Source organism: Schistocerca serialis, chromosome 9 (genome assembly GCF_023864345.2).
Source record: "Schistocerca serialis cubense isolate TAMUIC-IGC-003099 chromosome 9, iqSchSeri2.2, whole genome shotgun sequence".
NCBI lineage: Eukaryota > Metazoa > Arthropoda > Insecta > Orthoptera > Acrididae > Schistocerca > Schistocerca serialis.
Window position 1 is genome coordinate 487637241 of NC_064646.1, and position 22887 is coordinate 487660127.

A 22887-nucleotide genomic window follows, 5' to 3' on the forward strand; every position below is an offset into this window, starting at 1 on the left:
ACCTCACCAAGAAAACAAGTAGAATTTAACAAGTAAATGAAACAACATATCACCAATCACTTAACTTCTAATAAACTGCAATTTCTGGAGAAGTCCTGGCGCAGCACCACCAAATCGCTCTCCCGAACAGTCTGCTGCCAGCCGCTTCAACGGATGCAGAAAGGCGCGTCGATCTCCCATCTCATGGCGTCGCAGCTTGCACCGACCAGATTGATGTCATGGGTTGACTCCTGTTGCTCTCATGTCTGCCACGAAGCCACTATCCCTCGCTATACGTCGCGGCCCACTGGACTCACGTGGTGACCTCACATGCGCCGATGCTCAAGGCAGACAAGTCATCTCGTGTCTCAGTGCATGACTGACCAACCGATCGATCCAACCGCCAACGACCATTGCCTGAGCAAACTCGAACAGACTGGCAACCTAACGCGCAGACTCAGATGCAGGAACCTAAGCCCCGACCGGGCGACCACTCGCTGAGTTCTCTTACTGGCAGAGTGGAAAGACTCTCATTTATCCGGCTTTAAAGATTGATCCGAACGAAAGACATACTAACACTCTGGACTACAGACAGACACTAACTGCCCCACAATTTCGGACGAGAGACAGACTAGCAAGCTGGGGACGAGAGACTGGCCCCAGGCTGACTCCAGACTCACCCAGACTGACCAACTGGCGAGCTCATAGCACCCCTTAAATGCACGTGAATAGGCAATCTTTCCCCTTTCCCACCAGATGGAGACACCAAAGCCGCAATTGCCACAGCGGCACCACCGCCAGAAACGGAGGGTACTGCTTCACACAACGCTCTGCAGCGCGCTCTTCGAAACAGCAACAGTCGATAACATAGATGATAAATATAACACTTTCGTTAACACATTTCTCATACTCTTTGAGAGTTGCTTTCCATTAGAACGTTCTAAACAGGGTGCTAGCAGTAATAGGCAGCCTGGGTGGCTGACTAGTGGGATAAGGATGTCATGTAGAACAAAGTGGGAGTTATATCAAAATGTTAGAAGTATTCTCAATCATGCTACAAAAGCCTATCACAAACAGTATTTTAAGGTGCTTAAAAATGTTATTAGGAAAGCGACGAGTATATGGTATGCAAATAGAATAGCTAATTCACAGGATAAAATCAAAACAGTATGGTCAGTTGTTTAGGTAGTGTGTGGTCAGCAGCACAAGGTCAACAATAAGAAGTCAGTTCATAGTAAAAATATTTCTGTTCCTGATAACTCAGATATATGTATAGTATTTAACAATCATTTTGTGAGCATTGCTGGTGAATTAAATAAAAATTTAGTTTATACAGGGAGTCATATAACCTTCTTGGAAAATGCCTTTCCGAGATTGATGTCTGAAATACTCCTCTGTGATACAGACAAGGGGAAGATTGAGTCAATAATTAAATCACTGAAGACTAAGGACTCTCATGGATATGATGGAATGCCTAACAGAATATTGAAGTACTGAGCTGCACATTTTAGCCCTGTATTTAGCCATATTTGTAATTTTCCCTTTGGGAATGGCCAGTTTCCCGAACTATTAAAGTACTTAGTAGTAAAGCTTCTTTATTAAAAGGGTGGAAAGGGATAATGTAGACAATTTTAGACCTATTTCTATCCCATCAGTGTTTGCTAAAGTTACTGAAAAGGCTGTGTATGTAAGGATAATTGATCATTTTATATCACACAATTTGCTATCGTATATACAGTTCGGCTTTAGACGTTGCTTAACAACTGAAAATTTTATATTCTCTTTTCTGTGTGAGGTACTGGATGGGTTAAACAAAAGGTTTCAAATGCTACACATATTTTTTGGTTTAACTAAGGCATTTGATTGTGTTGATCACAAAATATTGCTCCAGAAGTTGGAACATTATGAAATATGGGGAGTAGCTCACAATTCATTCACTTCTTACTTTAGCAACAGACAGTGAAAGGTCATGTTGAGAATGGCTGTGATGTGGGTCTGAGTGGGGCACAGTCAAGTGGGGGTGCACCAGGGATCCGTGTTGGGGCCACTTCTGTTCTTTATTTATATAAATGATATGCCCCCTTTGCCTTACAGGTAACTCTAAAATATTTCTGTTTGCAATGACACTATCTTGGTAGTAAAGGATGTTGTGTGCAACATTGGACTGGTTTCAAATAGTGCAGTTCATGACCTAAGTTCATGGCTTGTAGAAAATAAACTAATGCTAAATCACAGTAAGACTCAGTTTTTACAGTTTCTAACACACAATTCAACAAAACCTGACATTTCAATTTCCCAGAATGGGCGTATGATTAGTGAAACTGATCAGTTCAAATTTCTAGGTGTTCAGATAGATAGTAAACTGTCGTGGAAAGCCCACATTCAGGATCTTGTTCAAAGACTTAATGCTGCCATTTTTACTATTCGAACGGTATCCGAAGTGAGTGATTGTTTGACACGAAAATTAGTCTACTTTGCTTATTTTCATTCGCTTATATTGTATGATATTATATTTTGGGGTAACTCTTCCCATTCTAAAAGGGTATTTTTGGCTTAGAAACGGGCAGTCTGGGCAATAAGTGGTGCAAGTTCACGAACCTCTGGTCGACCCATGTTCATGAGTCTGGATATTTTGACATTGGCCTCTCAGTATACATATATATATATATATATTCCTTACTGTCATTTCTTGTTAATAATATAGGCTTATTACCAAGAATAAGCAGCTTTCACTCAGTTAATACTCAGTAGAAATCAAATCTGCATTTGGATCGGACTTCCTTATTTCTTGTGCAGAAAGGTGTGCAGTATACTGCTGCATCCATTTTCAAGAAGCTACTGCTCTAATTCAAAAGTCTTAGCAGTAATCCATGCACTTTCAAATCAGGTCACTCCTTCTATTCTGTCGAGGAGTTCCTTGAAAAATTAAGCTGATTCTTGTTGTATTGTTGATTGTGTTTACTTAAACTTATGGACTGACTTCTATCGGGTTTATAAACATTTTATGTTTATCTGTTATTACTTTTATGTTGTAATTTCATGTACCGACGTGTTCCATGACCTTGGAGATTTGCTCCTCAGTTTGGTCTTACGGAACTTGACGTGTAAATAAAAAAAATAAATTCCACAATACTAGTTGCGGGGGAGACTGCAGCATACCCCAAGTATAGACTGGGACGTCCATGGATTCATTACATGGGGTGCAGACAGACAGTCTTGCGAAGCACTTTTGAACACAGTTTTCCAAAAAATGTTGAGAAGCTAGTTCGGCAGCCCATATACAGTGGAAATATAAGGGGCATTTAAATGAAAACCGGTCGCTAGTGTAAAGTAACGGTAACGATTATATTAACTCAAAAATGTTGTTATACACAGTACACATACTCAAAAATAGTCACCAAAATTGTTGGCACATTTATCCCGTTGCAACACTAGATGGTCGATTCTATCCTTGAAGAAGCTAGTTGGCTGCTGTCGGATCCAGGCCTATACCCAGTCACACATTTTGTCGTCTGCTGCGAATCAGTGTCCGCGAATAGCTTGTTCTAGACGTCCAAACACATGAAAGTCACACGGTGAAAGGTCGGGACTGTACGATGGATGTTCCAGCATTTCCCTCCAAAACTGCTGCAATGTCGTCTTTACCACATTGGTCGTGTGTGGGCGGGCATTATTATGGAGGAGAATAACGCCATTGGACAACATCTCTTGGCGTTTAGACTTGATGGCTCGTCTAAGGTTCTGTAAAGTGGCTTGATAACGCTGGGCGTTGGATGGTGGTTCCCTGTTCCAGGAACACGACAAGCAATGGGCCCTTGTGGTCAAAAAAGAGACATTATGGCCTTACCAGAACTGGAGTGCACGGCCTTTCATTTCTTTGGAGGTGGTGAAGTCGCATGTTTCCACTGCTTGCTCTGATGTTTGCTTTCCGGTTCAAAATGGTGACACCATGTTTCATTACCTGTGACTGTATGCAACAGAAAGCCACATTCCTCCTTGTGATAATGTTGCAGATGATTCAAAGACAGCGCCATTAAAATATTGCACTGTTCGGCAGTCAGTTGGTGGGAAATCCACTGCGCACTGATTTTTTGAAAGTTCAAGTATTGATGCATTGTGGTGTGGGTGGTGCCCACGCTAATACCCAGTAACCTATGGATCTCATCCACAGTTATTTTGGGGTTGTCTAAGACTAAAACATTCACTTCGGCAACCATTTCCAGTGTGATGACACGATGAGCCTGTCCAGGATGAGCATCGTCTTCCAGTGACTCGCGCCCATCAAGGAATCATTTGCGCCATTCCACTACACTTAAACGACTCAGACTGTACTCACAGTACACAGCCTTCGTCCGTCGATACATTTCACGGCCTCCAACTCCCTCTACCGCCAAACATCGAATCACTCCTCATTGTTCCTTCTTACTCGCTTGGATGTTCGGTAGTGCATAACAACTTGTGTGACCACCTTCTCCTCGGCGTGAAACCACACTGGCACTATGCAACATCAAACAGTGTGTTTGCATCAGTCTCTCTGCCAATAGATGGCACCACCATACCTGCAGTTACGTGGTGCCACCTTACGTGTAAGGCAAAAGTAGAAGCACTGACCAGTTTTCATTAGAATAAACCTCATATGTCAGACTTTGTAGCTACAAACAGGCTGAAGCAATTGATGACATCAGTATACAGACAGCGATTAGTGATCATGACGTCAACATAGCAATTGTGCTGATGAAAGGTAATAAACCAGTTAAGAAGGCTAGTAGAGTGTTTGCGCTAGAAAGAGCAGATAAGCAGTTGTTAAAATATCACTTAGACAGTGAACTGTACTCATTTAGCTCCAGTATATTGAACATAGAGTAATTATGGGCAAAGTTTAAACAGATTATAAATTGTGCTCTGGACAAGTATGTGCCTAGGAAGTGGGTTAAGGATGTGAAAGATCCACTGTGGTTTAGCAGAGAAATTCAGAAAATGATGAGGATGCAAATACTGTCGCACTATCGGTCCGAAAAAGAGAACACTCAAATGACGATGGACAAAGTTAGCAGAGATTCATGCGTCTATGAAAAGCTTGATGCATGAAGAATACAACTACCACCATTGTACTTTTGCAAAAGACATTCCAGAGAACCTACATCTACATCTACATCTACACCCCGCAAGCCACCGAAAGGTGTGTGGCGGAGGGCACTTTACATGCCACTGTCATTACCTCCCTTTCCTGTTCCAGTCGCGTATGGTTCGCGGGAAGAACAACTGTCTGAAAGCCTCCGTGCGCGCTCTAATCTCTCTAATTTTACATTCGTGATCTCCTCGGGAGGTATAAGTAGGGGGAAGCAATATATTCGATACCTCATCCAGAAACGCACCCTCTCGAAACCTGGCGAGCAAGCTACACCGCGATGCAGAGCGCCTCTCTTGCAGAGTCTGCCACTTGAGTGTGTTAAACATCTCCGTAATGCTATCACGGTTACCAAATAACCCTGTGACGAAATGCGCCGCTCTTCTTTGGATCTTCTCTATCTCCTCCATCAACCCGATCTGGTACGGATCCCACACTGATGAGCAATACTCAAGTATAGGTCGAACGAGTGTTTTGTAAGCCATCTCCTTTGTTGATGGACTACATTTTCTAAGGACTCTCCCAATGAATCTCAACCTGGTACCCGCCTTACCAACAATTAATTTTATATGATCATTCCACTTCAAATTATTCCGTACGCATACTCCCAGATATTTTACAGAAGTAACTGCTACCAGTGTTTGTTCCACTATCATATAATCATACAATAAAGGATCCTTCTTTCTATGTATTCGCAATACATTACATTTGTCTATGTTAAGGGACAGTTGCCACTCCCTGCACCAAGTGCCTATCCGCTGCTGATCTTCCTGCATTTCGCTACAATTTTCTAATGCTGCAACTTCTCTGTATACTACAGCATCATCCGCGAAAAGCCGCATGGAACTTCCGACACTATCTACTAGGTCATTTATATATATTGTGAAAAGCAATGGTCCCATAACACTCCCCTGTGGCACGCCAGAGGTTACTTTAACGTCTGTAGACGTCTCTCCATTGATAACAACATGCTGTGTTCTGTTTGCTAAAAACTCTTCAATCCAGCCACACAGCTGGTCTGATATTCCATAGGCTCTTACTTTGTTTATCAGGCGACAGTGCGGAACTGTATCGAACGCCTTCCGGAAGTCAAGAAAAATAGCATCTACCTGGGAGCCTGTATCTAATATTTTCTGGGTCTCATGAACAAATAAAGCGAGTTGGGTCTCACACGATCGCTGTTTCCAGAATCCATATTGATTCCTACATAGTAGGTTCTGGGGTTCCAAAAACGACATAATACTCGAGCAAAAAACATGTTCTAAAATTCTACAACAGATCGACGTCAGAGATATAGGTCTATAGTTTTGCGCATCTGCTCGACGACCCTTCTTGAAGACTGGGACTACCTGTGCTCTTTTCCAATCATTTGGAACCTTCTGTTCCTCCAGAGACTTGCGGTACACGGCTGTTAGAAGGGGGGCAAGTTCTTTCGCCTGGACCGAGAACCTGAGAAAATTCTGGTCCTATGTAATACGGCTAAGGGGGCCTGTGGCTTCCATCCAGTCACTCATTGAATATGCTGATGTGGCAATTGAAGGTAGTAAATCAAAAGCTGAAGTTTTGAATTCCGCATTTAAGAAATCATTCATGCAGGACAATCATACTGATAAACCATCATTTGACCACTGAACAGACTCCCACATGGATGACATGTTAATAAGCATCCCTGGCATAAAGAAACAACTGAAAGAGTTGAAAACAGGTTAGTCACCAGGTCCAGTTGGAATCCCACTTCGATTTTGCAAAGAGTACTCTATGGCATCAGCCCCTTAGCATGCGTTTAACACAAATCTCTCACCCAGTGCAAAACCCCAAGTGGCTGGAAAAAAGCACCGGTGACTCCTGTATATAAGAAGGGTAAAAGAAGGAACACACAAAATTACAGACTAATGTTCTTAACATAAGTTTGCTGCAGAATTCTAGAGCATATTCTGAGTTTGAATATAATAAATTTCCTAGAGACCAAAAAGATTATGTCCACTAATCAGCACAGTTTTAGAAACCATCCCTTGTGTGAAGCTCAGCTTGCCCTTTTCTCACAGGGTATACTGCAAATTACAAAGGGCAACAGGTAAATTCCATATTTCTAGATTTCCGATAAGCATTTGACGCAATAGCCCATTGTAGACTGTCAACAAAAGTACGAGCATACAACTCAGGTTGTCAGATATGTGAGTGGTTCAAAGACTTCTTAAGTAATAGAACCCAATATGTTGTCCTCAATAGCACATGTTCATCAGAGACAAGGGTATCTTCAGGAGTGCTCCAGGGAAGTGTGATAGGACTGCTGTTATTCTCTGTATACATAAATGATTTGGCAGACAAGGTGGGCAGCAATCTGCTATGGTGATGGGAATATGTCGTAGATGAGTGACTAGGATGATACAAGGTGACATAGACAAAATTTCTAGTGGGTGTGATGCACTGCTGTTAGTTCTAAATGAAGAAAAATGTGAGTTAATGTGAATGAGTAGGGAAAACAAACTTGTAATGTTCAGATACAGCATTAGTTTACATGGTCACATCATTTAAATATCTTGGCATAACGTTGCAAAGCTATATGAAATGGAACGAGCATGTGAGGATTATGGCAGGAAAGGCAAATGGGTGACTTCGATTTATTGAAGAAATTTCAGGAAAGTGTGGTTCATCTGTACACTGGACTGCACAGAACACTAGTGCAATCTGTTCTCGAGTACTGCCCAAGTGTTTGGGATCTGCACAGTTTGGATTAAAGGAAGACGTTGAAGCAATTGAGAGCTGGCTAGTAGATTTTAAATTTGTTACCGGTAGGTTCAAATGACACACAAGTGTTACAGAGGTGATTCAGGAGCTCAGATGGTAATCCATGGAGGGAACTTCAAAGCACACTGTTTAGAGAACCAGCATTTGAAGCTGATTGCAGAATGATCCTACACTTCACGTAAGAACAGCAAAGATAAGAGAAATTAAGGCTCATATGGAGGCATATAGACAGTCATTTTTTCCATTTCTCTATCTGTGAGTGGAACAGGGGAGGAAATGATTAGTAGTGGTACAGGGCACCCTGCACCATGCATCGTACGGTGACTTGTGGGGTATGTATGTAGATGAGACACAAATGTTAGTGGGAAAAACCATGATCAAGCTCTTTATATAAACAAAAGCAAAGCAGCCATGATGTTTATGCAGGTTAGCCATCATTACAGATGAAGAATTCCTAAAAAACAAACAAGCGAGAATCAAATTCTGTTTTTGACACAGTTGTCTGCATGACATTGGGGTGTCATCATGTGTGCATCCACTTTTAAATTCATGCAGTTTTAAACTTTCCTTTACTGAAACTTCCTTCAAGTAAACTTTTTCTTGTTCAGAAAACCATGGAGAATTTTTAAGGTAAAAATTTAATAATCAATTTTTTTATGCTTATTCACACATTACTTCCTTTAAAAAAGGTATCCTTTAGTATGAAAATCAAAAAGAAATTATGATTTGTTAATGTTTCCGTAATAGATCACAAATGATCTGCTTTGTATACATCAAACCTTGCATACTCATCTAAGACTGTAAAAAATAAGTGGATGGCAATACTCATTACTATATGTACAGGATATTTTACATATGGTGCAAGCACTGTGCCTGGCATTGTATGAGAATCGGTACCCCCTGTAGACACGTCCCATCAGCCCGTCACGCTTTCCCTCTCACTTGCTCAGTGTGGCAGATAACCTATTGATTAACATTTTGTATTGTACCACGTTTACTGGGCAATAGAGAATACTTTTTTTGCCTTGTTACATAGGGTTCTCATTCATTGTGGTGTATGTGACAGATCAACAAGTGTACATCATGATGAAATACACAAGAACAGAGTCACATGTTGAATACTGTTTCATTCTCGGATGAAAATTTCGTGGTGTACATATTTCCAGTGATATGACACTACGTAGGTCTTTAAAATTTCTGTAGACTGGATCCATGTTGAACAAAAAATCTGTAGAAAACCAAGTAGCACAAAGAAAAATAAACTAGGCAAGTTAAAATCACGTTGGAAAATTGTTCTGCAATTGGCACTATAGACTTGTGTGCAAGCAGCACCTATTAGCAGAGCTGCAGACAAACTCAAAGTGAAACCGAGCAGAGTGATGGTGTTCCATTGGTGAAAACATACTGAACTAAAGAGAGAGTAACACCAAAACACATTAATGTAGCTCTTGAAAATGGATATGTAACTCCAAAACATGCACTGAAGAAAATGAAACATTGCAGTCGAAGATGATGCATTCCTAACCTTTAAGCTACAGCCATGAAAAGCTGTTAACAAAATGCTTGGTAATAATGGTAGTGCATCAACTGACCAGTTCAGACATCGGTACTGTAACAGGCTGCTGCTCTCTGTGCATGAAGTAGACTTCAGGCTCTTTTTCTTCTGATGAAACATCACTGCATTTATCAGGATATGTGAAATTTCAGAACATGCGATATTATAATTCTGAAAGTTCTCATCAGTTACATAAGGATCATCAGCGAGATCTGAAAACTGGAGTGTGGTCTGCAGTTAGTGCAACGTGAATAAGTGGACCTATTCTTATCAATCAGAGATTAACTTCTGATATGTATGTGAACAATACTCTGCAATCCTCTTCTAAGAGTTTCAACAACTTACAAATACATCTACAGCTAGTTTTTGCAATGCAAGGTCAAACACTGCCAATCTGTCTGCAACAGTATTATGAGGTGTTTCTGGTGATAGAATACTTACCTGGCCTGCTCTTTCTCCAGGTCTACATTCATGTGATTTATCCGTGATGCAAAAAATCTGTTTGTACTCTGAGCTAGGAGGCAGTATTTGCCTTGTTGTTTCAAGAATTTCGGCAGCTAAAATTTGATGAGTGTTTGACAACATTTTCTGAATATGTTGAGCTGCTGTTGCCACCACAGAGGGGGGTCATTTTGAGCACCTGCTGTTAATGCAATTGCTCCCTTGTGCCAACCTCTTCATCTCAGTGTAGCACTTGCAACTTATGTCCTCAGTTATTAGATGGGTGTATTCCAGTGTCCTACCATCCTGTCCTTTCCTCACCGATTCTCTGGACCCCCCCCCCCCCCCCCCACACACACACACACACACATTTGTTACCTTATCAGTCCACCTGATTTTCAAAATGATTCTGTAGTGCCACATCTCATATGCTTTGATCTTGCCTTTTCCAGTTTTCCCAAAATCGATGTTTCACTATCATACAACACTGTGCTCCAAACATATATTCTCAGAAATTTCTTCCTCAAATTAAGACCTATATTTAATGCAAGTAGACTTATCTTGGCCAGAAGTGCCCTTTTTGCCAGTGCTAGTCTGCTTTTTTAATTTCTTCCTTGCTGCAACCATCATGGGCCATTTTACTGCCTAGGTAGCAGCTGTAAATATAAGTGAGCTTAATTTACCCAAAGTGTGCATGAGATTACACTCAATTCAGTGAATCTCTTTTTTTAATCCATTACACAAGCCTTGAAGTTCAACTTTTTATAGTTTGAGTCAGATGAGACACCACTATAAGGAGTCTAAAATAATTTAATTTAAGAGTGTAAAAATTGTGACTGGGCCCCTAGAATCTGCATCTGACTACAGTTAATAATGTTCCGTTGCTCTGTGTGTCACTAACTTCCAAAGAATATTAAACAATAAAACAAGGAATGTCACGGCACAGTTTCATGCAGCAATTAATTAAAAAAAATGAATAAAAAATTTAAAAAAGCACTGTGCACTCAATTACTGGAAATAAAAGTAAAATATATTTACAAATGTGGAAATCTTGGCTTTATTTGTATTAGGCGTAGATGTACTACTTGTTAGTGACATACAAAAATTTGTGTCAGACTGGGACTCAGACATGGATTTCTCACTAATTGCAAGTGGTCGCTATCAGTGTGTGCCTTCTGGACCGTCCTGAACTTCGACATGTCACACTGTCTACATTGTCCCCTACACTCATCACTTAATACTCGCCACTTTACTCTGTATTTCCACATCAGTGACAGTGAGGCTATGAGTGATCAAGGTCATCAGTGTTATTGTCTTGTGCCTGCCTTGGTATGTAATACTTAGTTGCATGTCCAAAAGAATCAGACATTAATGATAATTTTCATATGAAATTATTTCAAAATAAATTCACAAATGTGAATATTGTGGATTAAGTTGTAGTAGGCATAAGTATATTACCAGTAGTGATGTATGGAAGTACACATATGCCAAGATATTCACATTTGTGTTTTCAACTCATTTCACTCAATAAAGGAAATGACAGTGTATAGAATATATTTTTAAATAGTTTTATAGGCACAGAAACTCATAGAATTAAACTTCCTAACAATTTTTTGTAAAAAGGAATGTTAACTGAAATAGTCCTAGTGTGGCACAAGTATAGACTTCCATGTCTCTTATATGCCGAGTAAAATTACTTTATGATTGATAGATTGCTTTGGTGAGGTCCAGTGTTGCCAGTTGCAGTCAGTCACACTTTACAAGGCACTGCACATGTCTACAAAACAGAGAACATGGCTAGTATGTGGTACTAGAGAAAGAAGAACTACAGTCGATCAGCAACTACCACTTTACTCACTGAAGGGTCGGCCAAAGAGTAATTTTAATCAGAGTACAAATGATTGACTGTCCTGTATGACCACCACTTTCGTATCAGTCATATGGTTACTGCATTCTCTGCAAGTCGAAACTGTGTAGTTGTTTGGAAGTTCTTCGATGAAAATATGCAACAATGTTTTCCACGAATCATTAATAAAAATAATTTTTCTCTACTTGTCACCTTCCTTCCATCACTCAACAACAATTTGAAATTAATATTTTCCTAACCGTGGAAAATCTAGGATGGAATAACAACATTATGAAGAGAAGAAATGGGTACTCACCAAATAGAGGAGATGTTGAGTCACAACAAAAAGACTGCTGTACATTTAAGATTTTGGCTAAAATGCTTCTTCTAAAGTAGATGTCACACACACACACACACACACACACACACACACACACACACAGCACAACTCATCCACACATGACCATTGTCTGTGGCCACTGAGGTCGGACTGCACACAGCAGCTGTGCTTGATGTGGGAAGCAATCTGTGATTAGTGGTCATGGAGAGGGGGAAGAGGATAGCAGGGTAGGAGCTGGGGGAAAATGTATATCTGTTTGTGGGAGCATACAAGGATGTCATGGGGACAGGGTAGAGCTGCTTGGTGCAGTTAGGTAGTTTGAGTGAGGCAGGGAGGGGGTGGGAAAGGAGAGAAGGAGAAAAAGACTAGTGGGTACACTGGTGGAATAGAGGGGTGTGTAGTGGTGGAGTGGGAGCAGGGAAGTGGATAGTTGGATGAAAGACAGGGACTAGCAAAGGTTGAGGCCAGGTGGAGTCTACAGGAACCTGCACAGTTTAGTTCAGAGAAACTGATGTTGGTAGAACAGATCCATATGGCACAGACTACGTCGTAGAGATGAAGAACATTTTCTTGGGCAGCATGCTCAGCAGCTCGATGGTCCAGCTGTTTCTTGGCCACAGTTTCTTGGTGACCATTCGTGCAGACAGACAGCTTGCTGGTCATTGTGCCCACATAGAAAACAGCACAGTGGTTGCAGTCTAGTTTGTAGAGCCACATGCTGCCTTTGATGGGATGTGACATGCCTGTGACTGGACTGGAGTAGGTGATGGTGGGAGGGTTTATAGGACAGGTCTTACATCTAAGCAGGAATATGAACCTTGAGGCAAGGGGTTGAGAGCGTGGGTGGAGTAAGAATGGACAGGGATGTTCTGTAGGTTTAGTGTGCAGCAGTATACCACTGTGAGAGGCTTGGGAAGGGTAATGGTAAGGATTCTCCTCATTTGAAGGCACGACTAGAGATAGTCAAAACCATGGTGGAGAATGCGATTCACCGCGCGGGATTAGCCGATCGGTCTAAGGTGCTGCAGTCATGGACTGTGCGGCTGGTCCCGGCAGAGGTTCAAGTCCTCCCTCGGGCATGGGGGTGTGTGTGTGTGTGTGTGTGTGTGTGTGTGTGTGTGTGTGTTTGTTTGTTTTGTCCTTTGAATAATTTAGGTTAAGTAGTGTGTAAGCTTAGGGACTGATAACCTTAGCAGGTAAGCCCCATAAGATTTCACACACATTTGAACACATTTTGAGAATGTGATTCACTTGCTCCAGTCCTGGACGGTAATGAGTCACAAGGGAAGTACTGCTTTGCAGTTGGACAGTAGGAATGTAAGTGGTGGTAGATGACTGGAGAGACAAGCAATGGGAGATACGCTTCTGCACTAAGTTGGGTGGGTTATTTCGGTCTGTGAAGGCCTCAATGAGAACTTTGGTATATTTGTAGTGGGTCAGCTCATCATTTGACGACCATGGGTGGCTGGGCTTTATATACAATCTGTCTCATACACTTTCCCACCTCCTCCTCCTCCTCCTCCTCATGCTGCTACTACTACTACTACTACTATTACTACTACTTCTACTACTACTCCTCTATTCCAGTTCAGTCACAGGCATCACCTATCCACCAATGGCAGGGTTACCTGTAAAAGCATTCATGTGATATAAAACCTAAGCTGCATTCTATGTGGGCATGACAACCAACAAGCTGTCTGTCTATACGAATGACCACTGACAAACAGTGGCCAAGAGAGAGCTGGGTCACCCACTTGCTGAATATGTTTCTCAACACAACATGCTTCACTTCAAGAACTGCTTCATAGCCCGAAGTACCTGGATCCATCCTAACAAAACCATCTATTTTGAATTATGCAGTTGGGAACTCTCCCTGAGATGTATCCTACATTCCCATAACCCCTTGCCCTCAAACTTCACTAATCCCTGTCCTTCACCTATGTATCCCCTTCCCTGCTCCCACTCTTCTCTTCCACCAATGCACCCACCCACTCATCATTTTCCCCTCCTTTACTTCTCTTCTCTTTTACCACTTCTCTGCATGTTCCCACAAGCAGCACTGCACCTTCCCCCACTCCTATCATACTATCCATCCCTTCCCCACTACAAACTCCTCTTTATCCCACCACCACAAATTGCTTCTCTCATCAGGCGCAGCTGCTGTACGCAGTCCAGCATCGGCAGCCAGAGATAATCTAATGTGTGTGTGACTTGTAATTATGAGAGTGGGTGTGTTTTCTACTTTAGAGGAAGTCCATTTGGCCAAGCTTAAGTGAGTAGTATTATTTTTGTTGTGTCTGTCTGTTACTCAGCGTCTTCTCTGTATGATGAGTAGCAAGCTACTCTTTTCATAATACTGTGTTAATATTATCCTAATTTATATTTGAAATTGATATTTTACTGGGAATAAAAGAAATAAATGTAACTGGCCCATTACATGAAAATGCAAAGATTCCTTCATTATAATTTTGTGGTTTTCAGTTTTGAGGTAGATTCCTTTTAAAGACGTTCTTACAAAATATAATATCTTGCCTGTTTGTACTAGCTCTTGTACCTTGAGGTAGCTTATTTTGGAATTAAACAATGGGAAATTCAGGATGGAATAACAATAATATTATTTCCGAATTAAAGATTTTTGGATGAATTGTCTAGAAAATTGTTACAATCAGAAATAATATGCACAGTGATAATGTTATTGTAAATGTGCAAAAGTTCTAAACAAGGAAAAGAACTGATCAGCTCAGCAAATTGAGTTACGCGTTTTTGTGTAATGGTTTCTGTTGCAAGCAACAGTACACTTTCAATTATGCCTAATAACCTGTTAACATAATTTGTTTAATGTTGTATAGGTGCAGGAATATATTTTGTGCCTATGTTTCCTGCTGATTCTGTGCCAACTTCTTTCCCTTCTCCGCTTATGTGATATTTTTACTCTTTTATCTCTGTATCTCCATTTAAGAAATTCATAGTAGATGCTTATCTTTTTCATGTAGCTGGCAGGCGGATGATGATGCTACAAACTTTTTTTTTCTCTCCCAGAATGCGTAGTGTTCATTTTCAGATTTCATGTGTGCTTTGAGGGAAGCGTAGATGAAAGCAAATATCCAAATCAGAACCCAGCTATCTGTGAAGCTATCCTCAGGAGAGTCACAGTATACAGTTGATTACAACAGTGTATTTACTTTTCAGATTACAATGGGTCGAACAACGAAAGACAGCAGTGTGGACGTAGATCTTTCGTTGGAGGGCCCAGCGTGGAAGATATCTCGACGACAGGGTACCATTAGGTTACGAAACAATGGAGATTTTTTCCTGTCTAGTGAGGGGAAAAGGCCGATATACGTCGATGGCAGACCGATACTTGCAGGCAATAAGTATCGACTGAACAACAATTCTGTTATTGAAGTGAGTTACTTTGATGTTTCAAATAAAACCCCCTTTTAGTCTTTTAAAAACTTGTATCATCCTATCACATTTTGATTTCAGTTTTGTGTGCGCTTTTTGTTAGTCTGTTTATACTCAGTTATACGGTACAGATTTTAATATTTAAATGTGACTTAACAAGAGGTTCAGTCTGGTTAGTAAAGGTGCGGCACTGATTACAGACAAATATTTAAATGATGAAATAAATAAAAATAGAATACTTATTTTCCTACTCAGTGTTATTACCAAGAGCTGTTTCATGTCTTGTACAGGACATACGCAGTAACTGATAGAAGGTACTCGGATTGACTTTTTGTATCTTCATTTGTGCTCTGCATTCACTTTAAAACACACGGCAGATGCTACTTCTCTCTTTTTTTCATATATCTTTTCATGCATTCATTTCATTGATCCATTGTGGGTGCTGTTATTAGTCTAATTTTATTTTCATAGTTTCTGTGGTAACATTAAGTGCATGGCTGAGTAATGTTTATAGATTAGATGTTGCAAAACCACCTTCTGAAGGTATTAGGTGTGCAACATTTGACTGTATCAAGCAGAATGGTACATTGGTAAGACACTGTACTTGCCCCTAGGGGGACAATAGTTCAAATCCCAATTAGGCCATCCAGAAGTCTTTCTTCAGTCGTATAAGGCAAATGCTGGGATGGTTACTTTGAAAAGAAAACAGCCACTTCCCTTTCACTATCCGAGCTAGTTGTCCATTTCACCTTGACACCATAACTGACAAGATGTTAAACACTATCGACTTTCTCTTACTTCAGTTATTTGCCAGTTCAAATTATGTACCATCTCCATTACATTCTTCTGTGATATGGACAAGACAGACCATTCATGCTAACCTTCTTTGTATACTCTGTGACATTTGTTAGTCCACTCTGATGTGAATTTCGTACACATGGGTGGTATTCCAGTGGAGACCAAACAAGTCTTTGCAAGCTATGTTTTTTAAGCAAGTATTGAAATTTTATTGGCAATGATGTTGCAGTCTTCATTCCAAATACATCTCTCCACACTAGTCTGTCCCATGGAAGCCTCTTCATTGCTGTATAACTACATCCATACTGTATTCAAATCTAGGTCTACTTCTACAGTTTTAAGCCCCCCCCCCCCCCCCCCCCCCACACACACACACACACACACACAAACAACACTTGACAATTCCTTGATGCCTCAAGATATTTTATAAATCGATCCCTTCTTTTAGTCACCTTGTGCCATACATTTCCTTATTTCCTTTCTCTGTTAGCTTTTTCCTCATTAGATATTAAATTATCCATCTAATCTTCATCATTCTTCGGTATCACCATATTTCAGAAGCTTGTTATAAGAGAAAAGAAGGATTAATTGTCCGTGTTTCATTTCTGTGCAAGACTTCTTGAGACAAATACCACCAATAGAATTCTTGACACTTAAATTTATGTTGTAAACAAATTTTTCTTTTTCAGAAATGCTTCTCTTGCTGTCCAGAATGTATTTTATAATCTTCTTTACTTCAGCCATCTTCAGTTATTTTTCTGACCAAATAGCAAAACTCGGATACTACTTTTAGTGTCTTGTTTTGTAATCTTAATTCCCTCAGTGTTGTCTGATTTAATTAGGCTACATTCCATTACCCTTGTTTTCTTTTCCATTCTGCTCAATTGCATTTCTAAGTTCTTTATTGTCACTGGCAGAATTACAGTGTCAACAGCAAACCTTTAAATCGTTATATCTTCTCCTTGAACTTAAATTCCTTTTCCAGAATTCTCCTTGCTACCTTTACTACTTGCTCAATGCACATATTGAATATAATCTGGGATAGCCCACAACCCTGTCTCACTCCCTCTCAACCATAGTTTCCTTTCTGTGTCCTTCAACTCTTATAGCTGCAGTCAGGTTTCTGTGTAAGTTGTAGTGAAGTCTGAGGATAGATAGCCAAGCAACACGTAAAAGCAAATGAAAAGAATTTCTGAATGACAACTCCTTCTACTCAATAGATGAATTTTTAGACACATAGTAGTAACTGTAAAATAAATAAATAAATAATTATATTGTGTAAAGAAAATTTATGTTAAGATGACATGATCCACATCATTATGAAATGTCGTATTCGTGATCTATGGAACAAGTATTAATGTAATGTAATGTAACTGACCTGTCTTGTATGCTTTGCACAGCAGATGGAATTGTTTTGTCATGGTTGGTTCTTCCAAACATCACAATTCTGCAGGAATGGTGTCTATCATTTTCTTACATTGATTGCTCGAGGTAACTATATGTAATTTGATGCTCTATTGGCTTTTCAGAGAATGTCCTTAAATTTTATCAAGGAAATTCACTGTCCTTTATGTGGAGTGTGTGATGCTAATAAAATTGGAACAAAAAAAAATTAAATTTAAAAAATGTAAAATAAAATTAAAAAATAAAACTTTGTTACACTAGTCTATCATGGGTTCATGGGTGACTAGGGTGCCTAAAGAGGAGATGATTCTGAAATCTGAACAGCGATACTGTTTCTTAGCAAAATACAGTGACAGGTGTTTCTTTGAATGGAACAATTTATCAAAATGTACTGAATTAGTGAATACTCGAACACAGTAATAAATTGGGAGGCATGTATAGTTTAGATGGTTACTAATCAATGCACAAATGTTAAGTTTCCTATCATATTCCCCTTCGCATAAAATTCAAAAGTTTGAACTTCATCGAATTATTGCAAAATTCAAAGTTGCCTATATAAAATTGAAGTCCTTATGACTTCAGGTTACAAAATCCAATTACTGTCAGAAATATCTTAAATTCCAACACCAACCAACTTTCCTCTGCTTCCCTTTGGCTTCCCTCTGACACCCATGCCTCCATCTTTGCTACCCTCCCTGTTTACCTTTCCCCTGTTGCTTCATAACCTGGATTGTGAGTAACTGAATCCACTTTCCCTTCTTCCCCTTTTTTCCCCTCTCTCCTGCCTGACGAAGGAACAAAGTTCCGAAAGCTAGGATACGTAAATTTTCTGTTCTGTTTTGTGTATCTATCGGCTGTACTGAGCTGAGGTAAATACTGGCCAGCCCCTCTATCTCTTTGTTAGTATTTGTTTCACATCTTTCTATGAGATTTTCCATTAATCATTTTCAACCAGAGTATATCTAAGTCTCAGAACCTACCATTCTCAAAGCCTAACAATGTGTCTACACAGATTCCTGAAGAGCTGCTGTCTTGGCCAGCAGTAGAAAGGTCAAGCCACTTTATTCTTTTTCATTATTCTTGCACTATTGAAGAAATATTTCCCACATACAATAAGTAGAAAGGCCATAGATTTTACGTATCTTTCTTCTTACTCTTCTTTTTGGTGGTCTATCGGTGTCTCTTGCAGAGCTCTTTTAATTCGATGTTTTGTATATCCATTCTTATGGAATATTTCTTCTAGATGTACCAGCTCACTATGTAGGCCATAAGTGTCAGACACTACATGAGCCCTGCATACTGAAGTTTTATGATCACTCATATTAATCAAAGAATGGCAGCAGCTAGAGGGCTGCAAGTATAAATTGGTATGGGTGGGCTTGCAGTAAACAGTGTGTTTTAAAAACCCGTCTTTCTTCTGTCAGGCCGAAACGTCCAGAAATGATAGACAGCCAATCATTTCCTATTCCATTATAAATTTGAAAGAGCAGCTCCCTCAGACAAGGCTATGTTGTTCTTTTTTTGGACAGTATCTTGTTAGCGCTCGTCATGCTTCAAATTTCATTTCTTCAGCATTGTCATGTTGAAGAAACGGAATGTGAAGCATGCTGAACACTAACAAGATACTGCCCATAAAAAAGCAACATATCCTCATCTGAGAGCTTTGTAAATTCTGAAACAATTTCCAGATGGCAGCACTTACTCCAGACAAAGGTAATTCCACTGGTTTGCTGCCAAGACACATCTACATAGAGAAAATGTCCAACTTGAAGACACAACATATCATAAGACTGACAAGCATCCCACAGCACGTGTTCAAAGAACGAATGTTTCACTTCTGGATGCCCGCATTATACCCAAGTATGATATCAACTGACAGAAGGGACACAGCTATGTTCCTCCAAGGTTATATGGTCTCCCCAACGCCTACAAAGTAATACAGAAACAAAAAAGGGGTTCAGAAGAAGACGTAAGCTATAAACCACACTTGAGGCAAATACTAAAAGTGTTGACGTCTAGACCAATAGTGAGTAACGTAAATGCACCTACTTATTTGTTAGCCAAAAATTTAGCCTTGTTATTGAGACCCTTTGTAGGTAAATGTGAACATCGTATCTGTAATTCAGCAGCTTTTATTAGTGGGTTAAAGACTTTGAAACTAACAGCTATAATTTATTGATTCACTGTGATGGGGGATCCTCTGTCATTGATTAGCAGCAAGTCTGAAGAAGCCATAATCACATTATTTAAGTAAGTGTTAACCTCCACTTACCTTTTATTTTATAACCAATATTTTGAACAGTTGTTACCATGGGCAGTTCTCTCTCACCCATGGTAGCTAATATTTATGGAGGATTTTGAAGAAAGTTCAATCAAATTATAAAGAACGTAGCAACCAGTCATTGAAACGTAATTTATTTATCTTGTTGCAAATTGATTTCGACTGATACCAGTCATCGGTGCATTTTTCTAACTGATACATGCCATAAGTACTTTTCTAACCGATGCATGCCATAAGTACTTACGGCATGTATCGGTTAGGAAAATGCACCGATGATGACAGATATCAGTCAAAATCGATTTGCAACACGATAAATAAATTACGTTTCCATGACTGGTTGCTACATTCTTTATAATTTTATATTCCATGGTCGCTGCACAGGAAGGGAACCTTATGGAGCCCAACATTCAAAAGTTCAATTAGCTCGGCAGTTTTAAAATGGACAATATGTCGATGACACGTTCATAGTTTGACGTCGTGTTGAGGACAAACTGATCCATTTTCTCGAACATCTAAGCTTCATTCACAAAAATATCAAATTTACAATGGAATGGGAAATGATTTGCTGTTTGCAGTTTCTGGATGTTTTATTTGACAAAAGGAAGATGGGCTTTTAAGACATTCTGTTTACTGTAATCCCACACGTACCGATTTATATTTGCAGCCCTCCAGCTGCTGCCATTCTTCGCAAACTATGAGAGTGCATATGACTTTAAGTATGCAGGGCTCATGTAATGTCTTACACTGATAGCCTACAGAGTGAGTTGGTACATCTGGAAGAAATATTCATAAGAATGGGTATACAAAACATCAAATTAAGAGAGCTCTGCAAGAGCAAACGACAGACAACTCAAAAGAAGACTAAGAAGAAAGAGATTTTTTGTCTGTGGCCTTTCTGCAGCATGTGGGATATATTTCTTCAAAAGTTACAAGAATAATGAATAAGAATAAAGTGGATACGATCTTCCTACTGCCACCAAGACACAGTCTCATGCTATGGGGAATACTGGGCAAGGAAGCTGTGAAAATACGATTGGCAGTCAACCTGCTCAACTGAGGTGAAGATTTCCAGGTCAATCAATCATGGAAATCTCTCATTCCACATCTGTGCTGTCACAGGAAATATTGTTCTAGGTCTTCCCTGCTTGGCATTACAACATATGCCAACCGTAATAATCAACGAAATACTTCGTAAGCACTGTGGATTCACTGACTGCATTTGCTTGTTTTGCTCTTAGAAGCATAACGTTTTGCATATGACTGACACTCTTCTTATCAACAGTATTACCTTTGTTCCACAAAAACACGGGAGAACTGCCGGATATCAGTAACTTCCTACCACGATATTTCGGCACAGAGTCTTCTGGCCATCTTCAGGTGAATGCCACTGTAGTAGTACTGGCAAGTACTACTACAGTGGCATTCACCTTAAGATGGCCAGAAGACTCTGCGCCGAAATATCGTGGTAGGAAGTTACTGATATCCGGCAGTTCTCCCGTGTTTTTATGGAACAATCAGTATGCCGGGAAAGCTTTAAACATCATAGTATTACCTTTGATGCATGTTTATTTACTTCATAGTATAAAGTGTGTTAAAAAATCTTGCAAGTGACTCATCTTGAGAATGGCTAAAAGTTGTAAGCCAGAATATCAGTTAATAATGTCCTGAATGCACTCCCAAAAAATGATAAGACTATTGGTTTTGTTTAATTATTGCATTTATGAAAACTTAATCACTGAAAAAAATCTCAAATATGAAAAACTGAACTTAGCTGCTGGCCATAGATGTCAATAATAACAGTAAATCATAAACATTAACAAGCAGAAAGCACACTCACAATATCCCCTTCATCGCATCCCTGCGTTATCGCTGTCTAGTTCACATGCACTTATTCACAGGAGTTTAGAACTGTTTTTTTTTTTTTTTTATTTCTCATCACAGATAATGTGTGTGCCAATTCTCTTGGCTCCACCCACTCTATTTCCAAATGTTGGTCACACTAGGCAGAATGTCATCTACATCCATACTCCGCAAGCCACCTGACGGTGTGTGGCGGAGGGTGCCTTGAGTACCTCTATCGGTTCTCCCTTCTATACCAGTCTCGTATTGTTCATGGAAAGAAGGATTGTCGGTATGTCTCTGTGTGGGCTCTAATCTCTCTGATTTTATCCTCATGGTCTCTTCGCGAGATATACGTAGGAGGGAGCAATATACTGCTCGACTCTTCGGTGAAGGTGTGTTCTTGAAACTTCAACAAAAGCCTGTACCGAGCTACTGAGCGTCTCTCCTGCAGAGTCTTCCACTGGAGTTTATCTATCATCTCCGTAATGCTTTTGCGATTACTAAATAATCCTGTAACGAAGCGCGCTGCTCTCCGTTGGATCTTCTCTATCTCTTCTATCAACCCTACCTGGAACGTAACCCACACTGCTGAGCAGTATTCAAGCAGTGGGCGAACAAGCGTACTGTAACCTACTTCCTTTGTCTTCGGATTGCATTTCCTTAGGATTCTTCCAATGAATCTCAGTCTGGCATCTGCTTTACCAACGATTAACTTTATATGATCATTCCATTTTAAATCACTCCTAATGCGTACTCCCAGATAATTTATGGAATTAACTGCTTCCAGTTGCTGACCTGCTATTTTGTAGCTAAATGATAAGGGATCTATCTTTCTATGTATTCGCAGCACACTATGCTTATCTACATTGAGATTCAATTGCCAATCCCTGCACCATGTGTCAATTCGCTGCAGATCCTCCTGCATTTCAGTACAATTTTCCATTGTTACAACCTCTCGATATACCACAGCATCATCCACAAAAAGCCTCAGTGAACTTCTGATGTCATCCACAAGGTCATTTATGTATATTGTGAATAGCAACGGTCCTACGACACTCCCCTGCGGCACACCTGAAATCACTCTTACTTCGGAAGACTTCTCTCCATTGAGAATGACATG

At 40.0% G+C, this 22887-nt stretch overlaps 1 protein-coding gene across 4 annotated transcripts in view; it reads left to right on the plus strand.

Moving 5' to 3' along the window:
* Positions 1 to 22887, plus strand: part of LOC126419120 (microspherule protein 1) — a 139417-nt gene that overhangs the window by 101736 nt on the left and 14794 nt on the right. For all 4 annotated transcript variants that reach the window (XM_050086219.1, XM_050086222.1, XM_050086221.1 and 1 more), the window contains one exon: positions 15227 to 15442. In XM_050086219.1, the coding sequence (XP_049942176.1) occupies positions 15227 to 15442 (216 nt within the window). The remainder of the gene's footprint in view (positions 1 to 15226; positions 15443 to 22887) is intronic.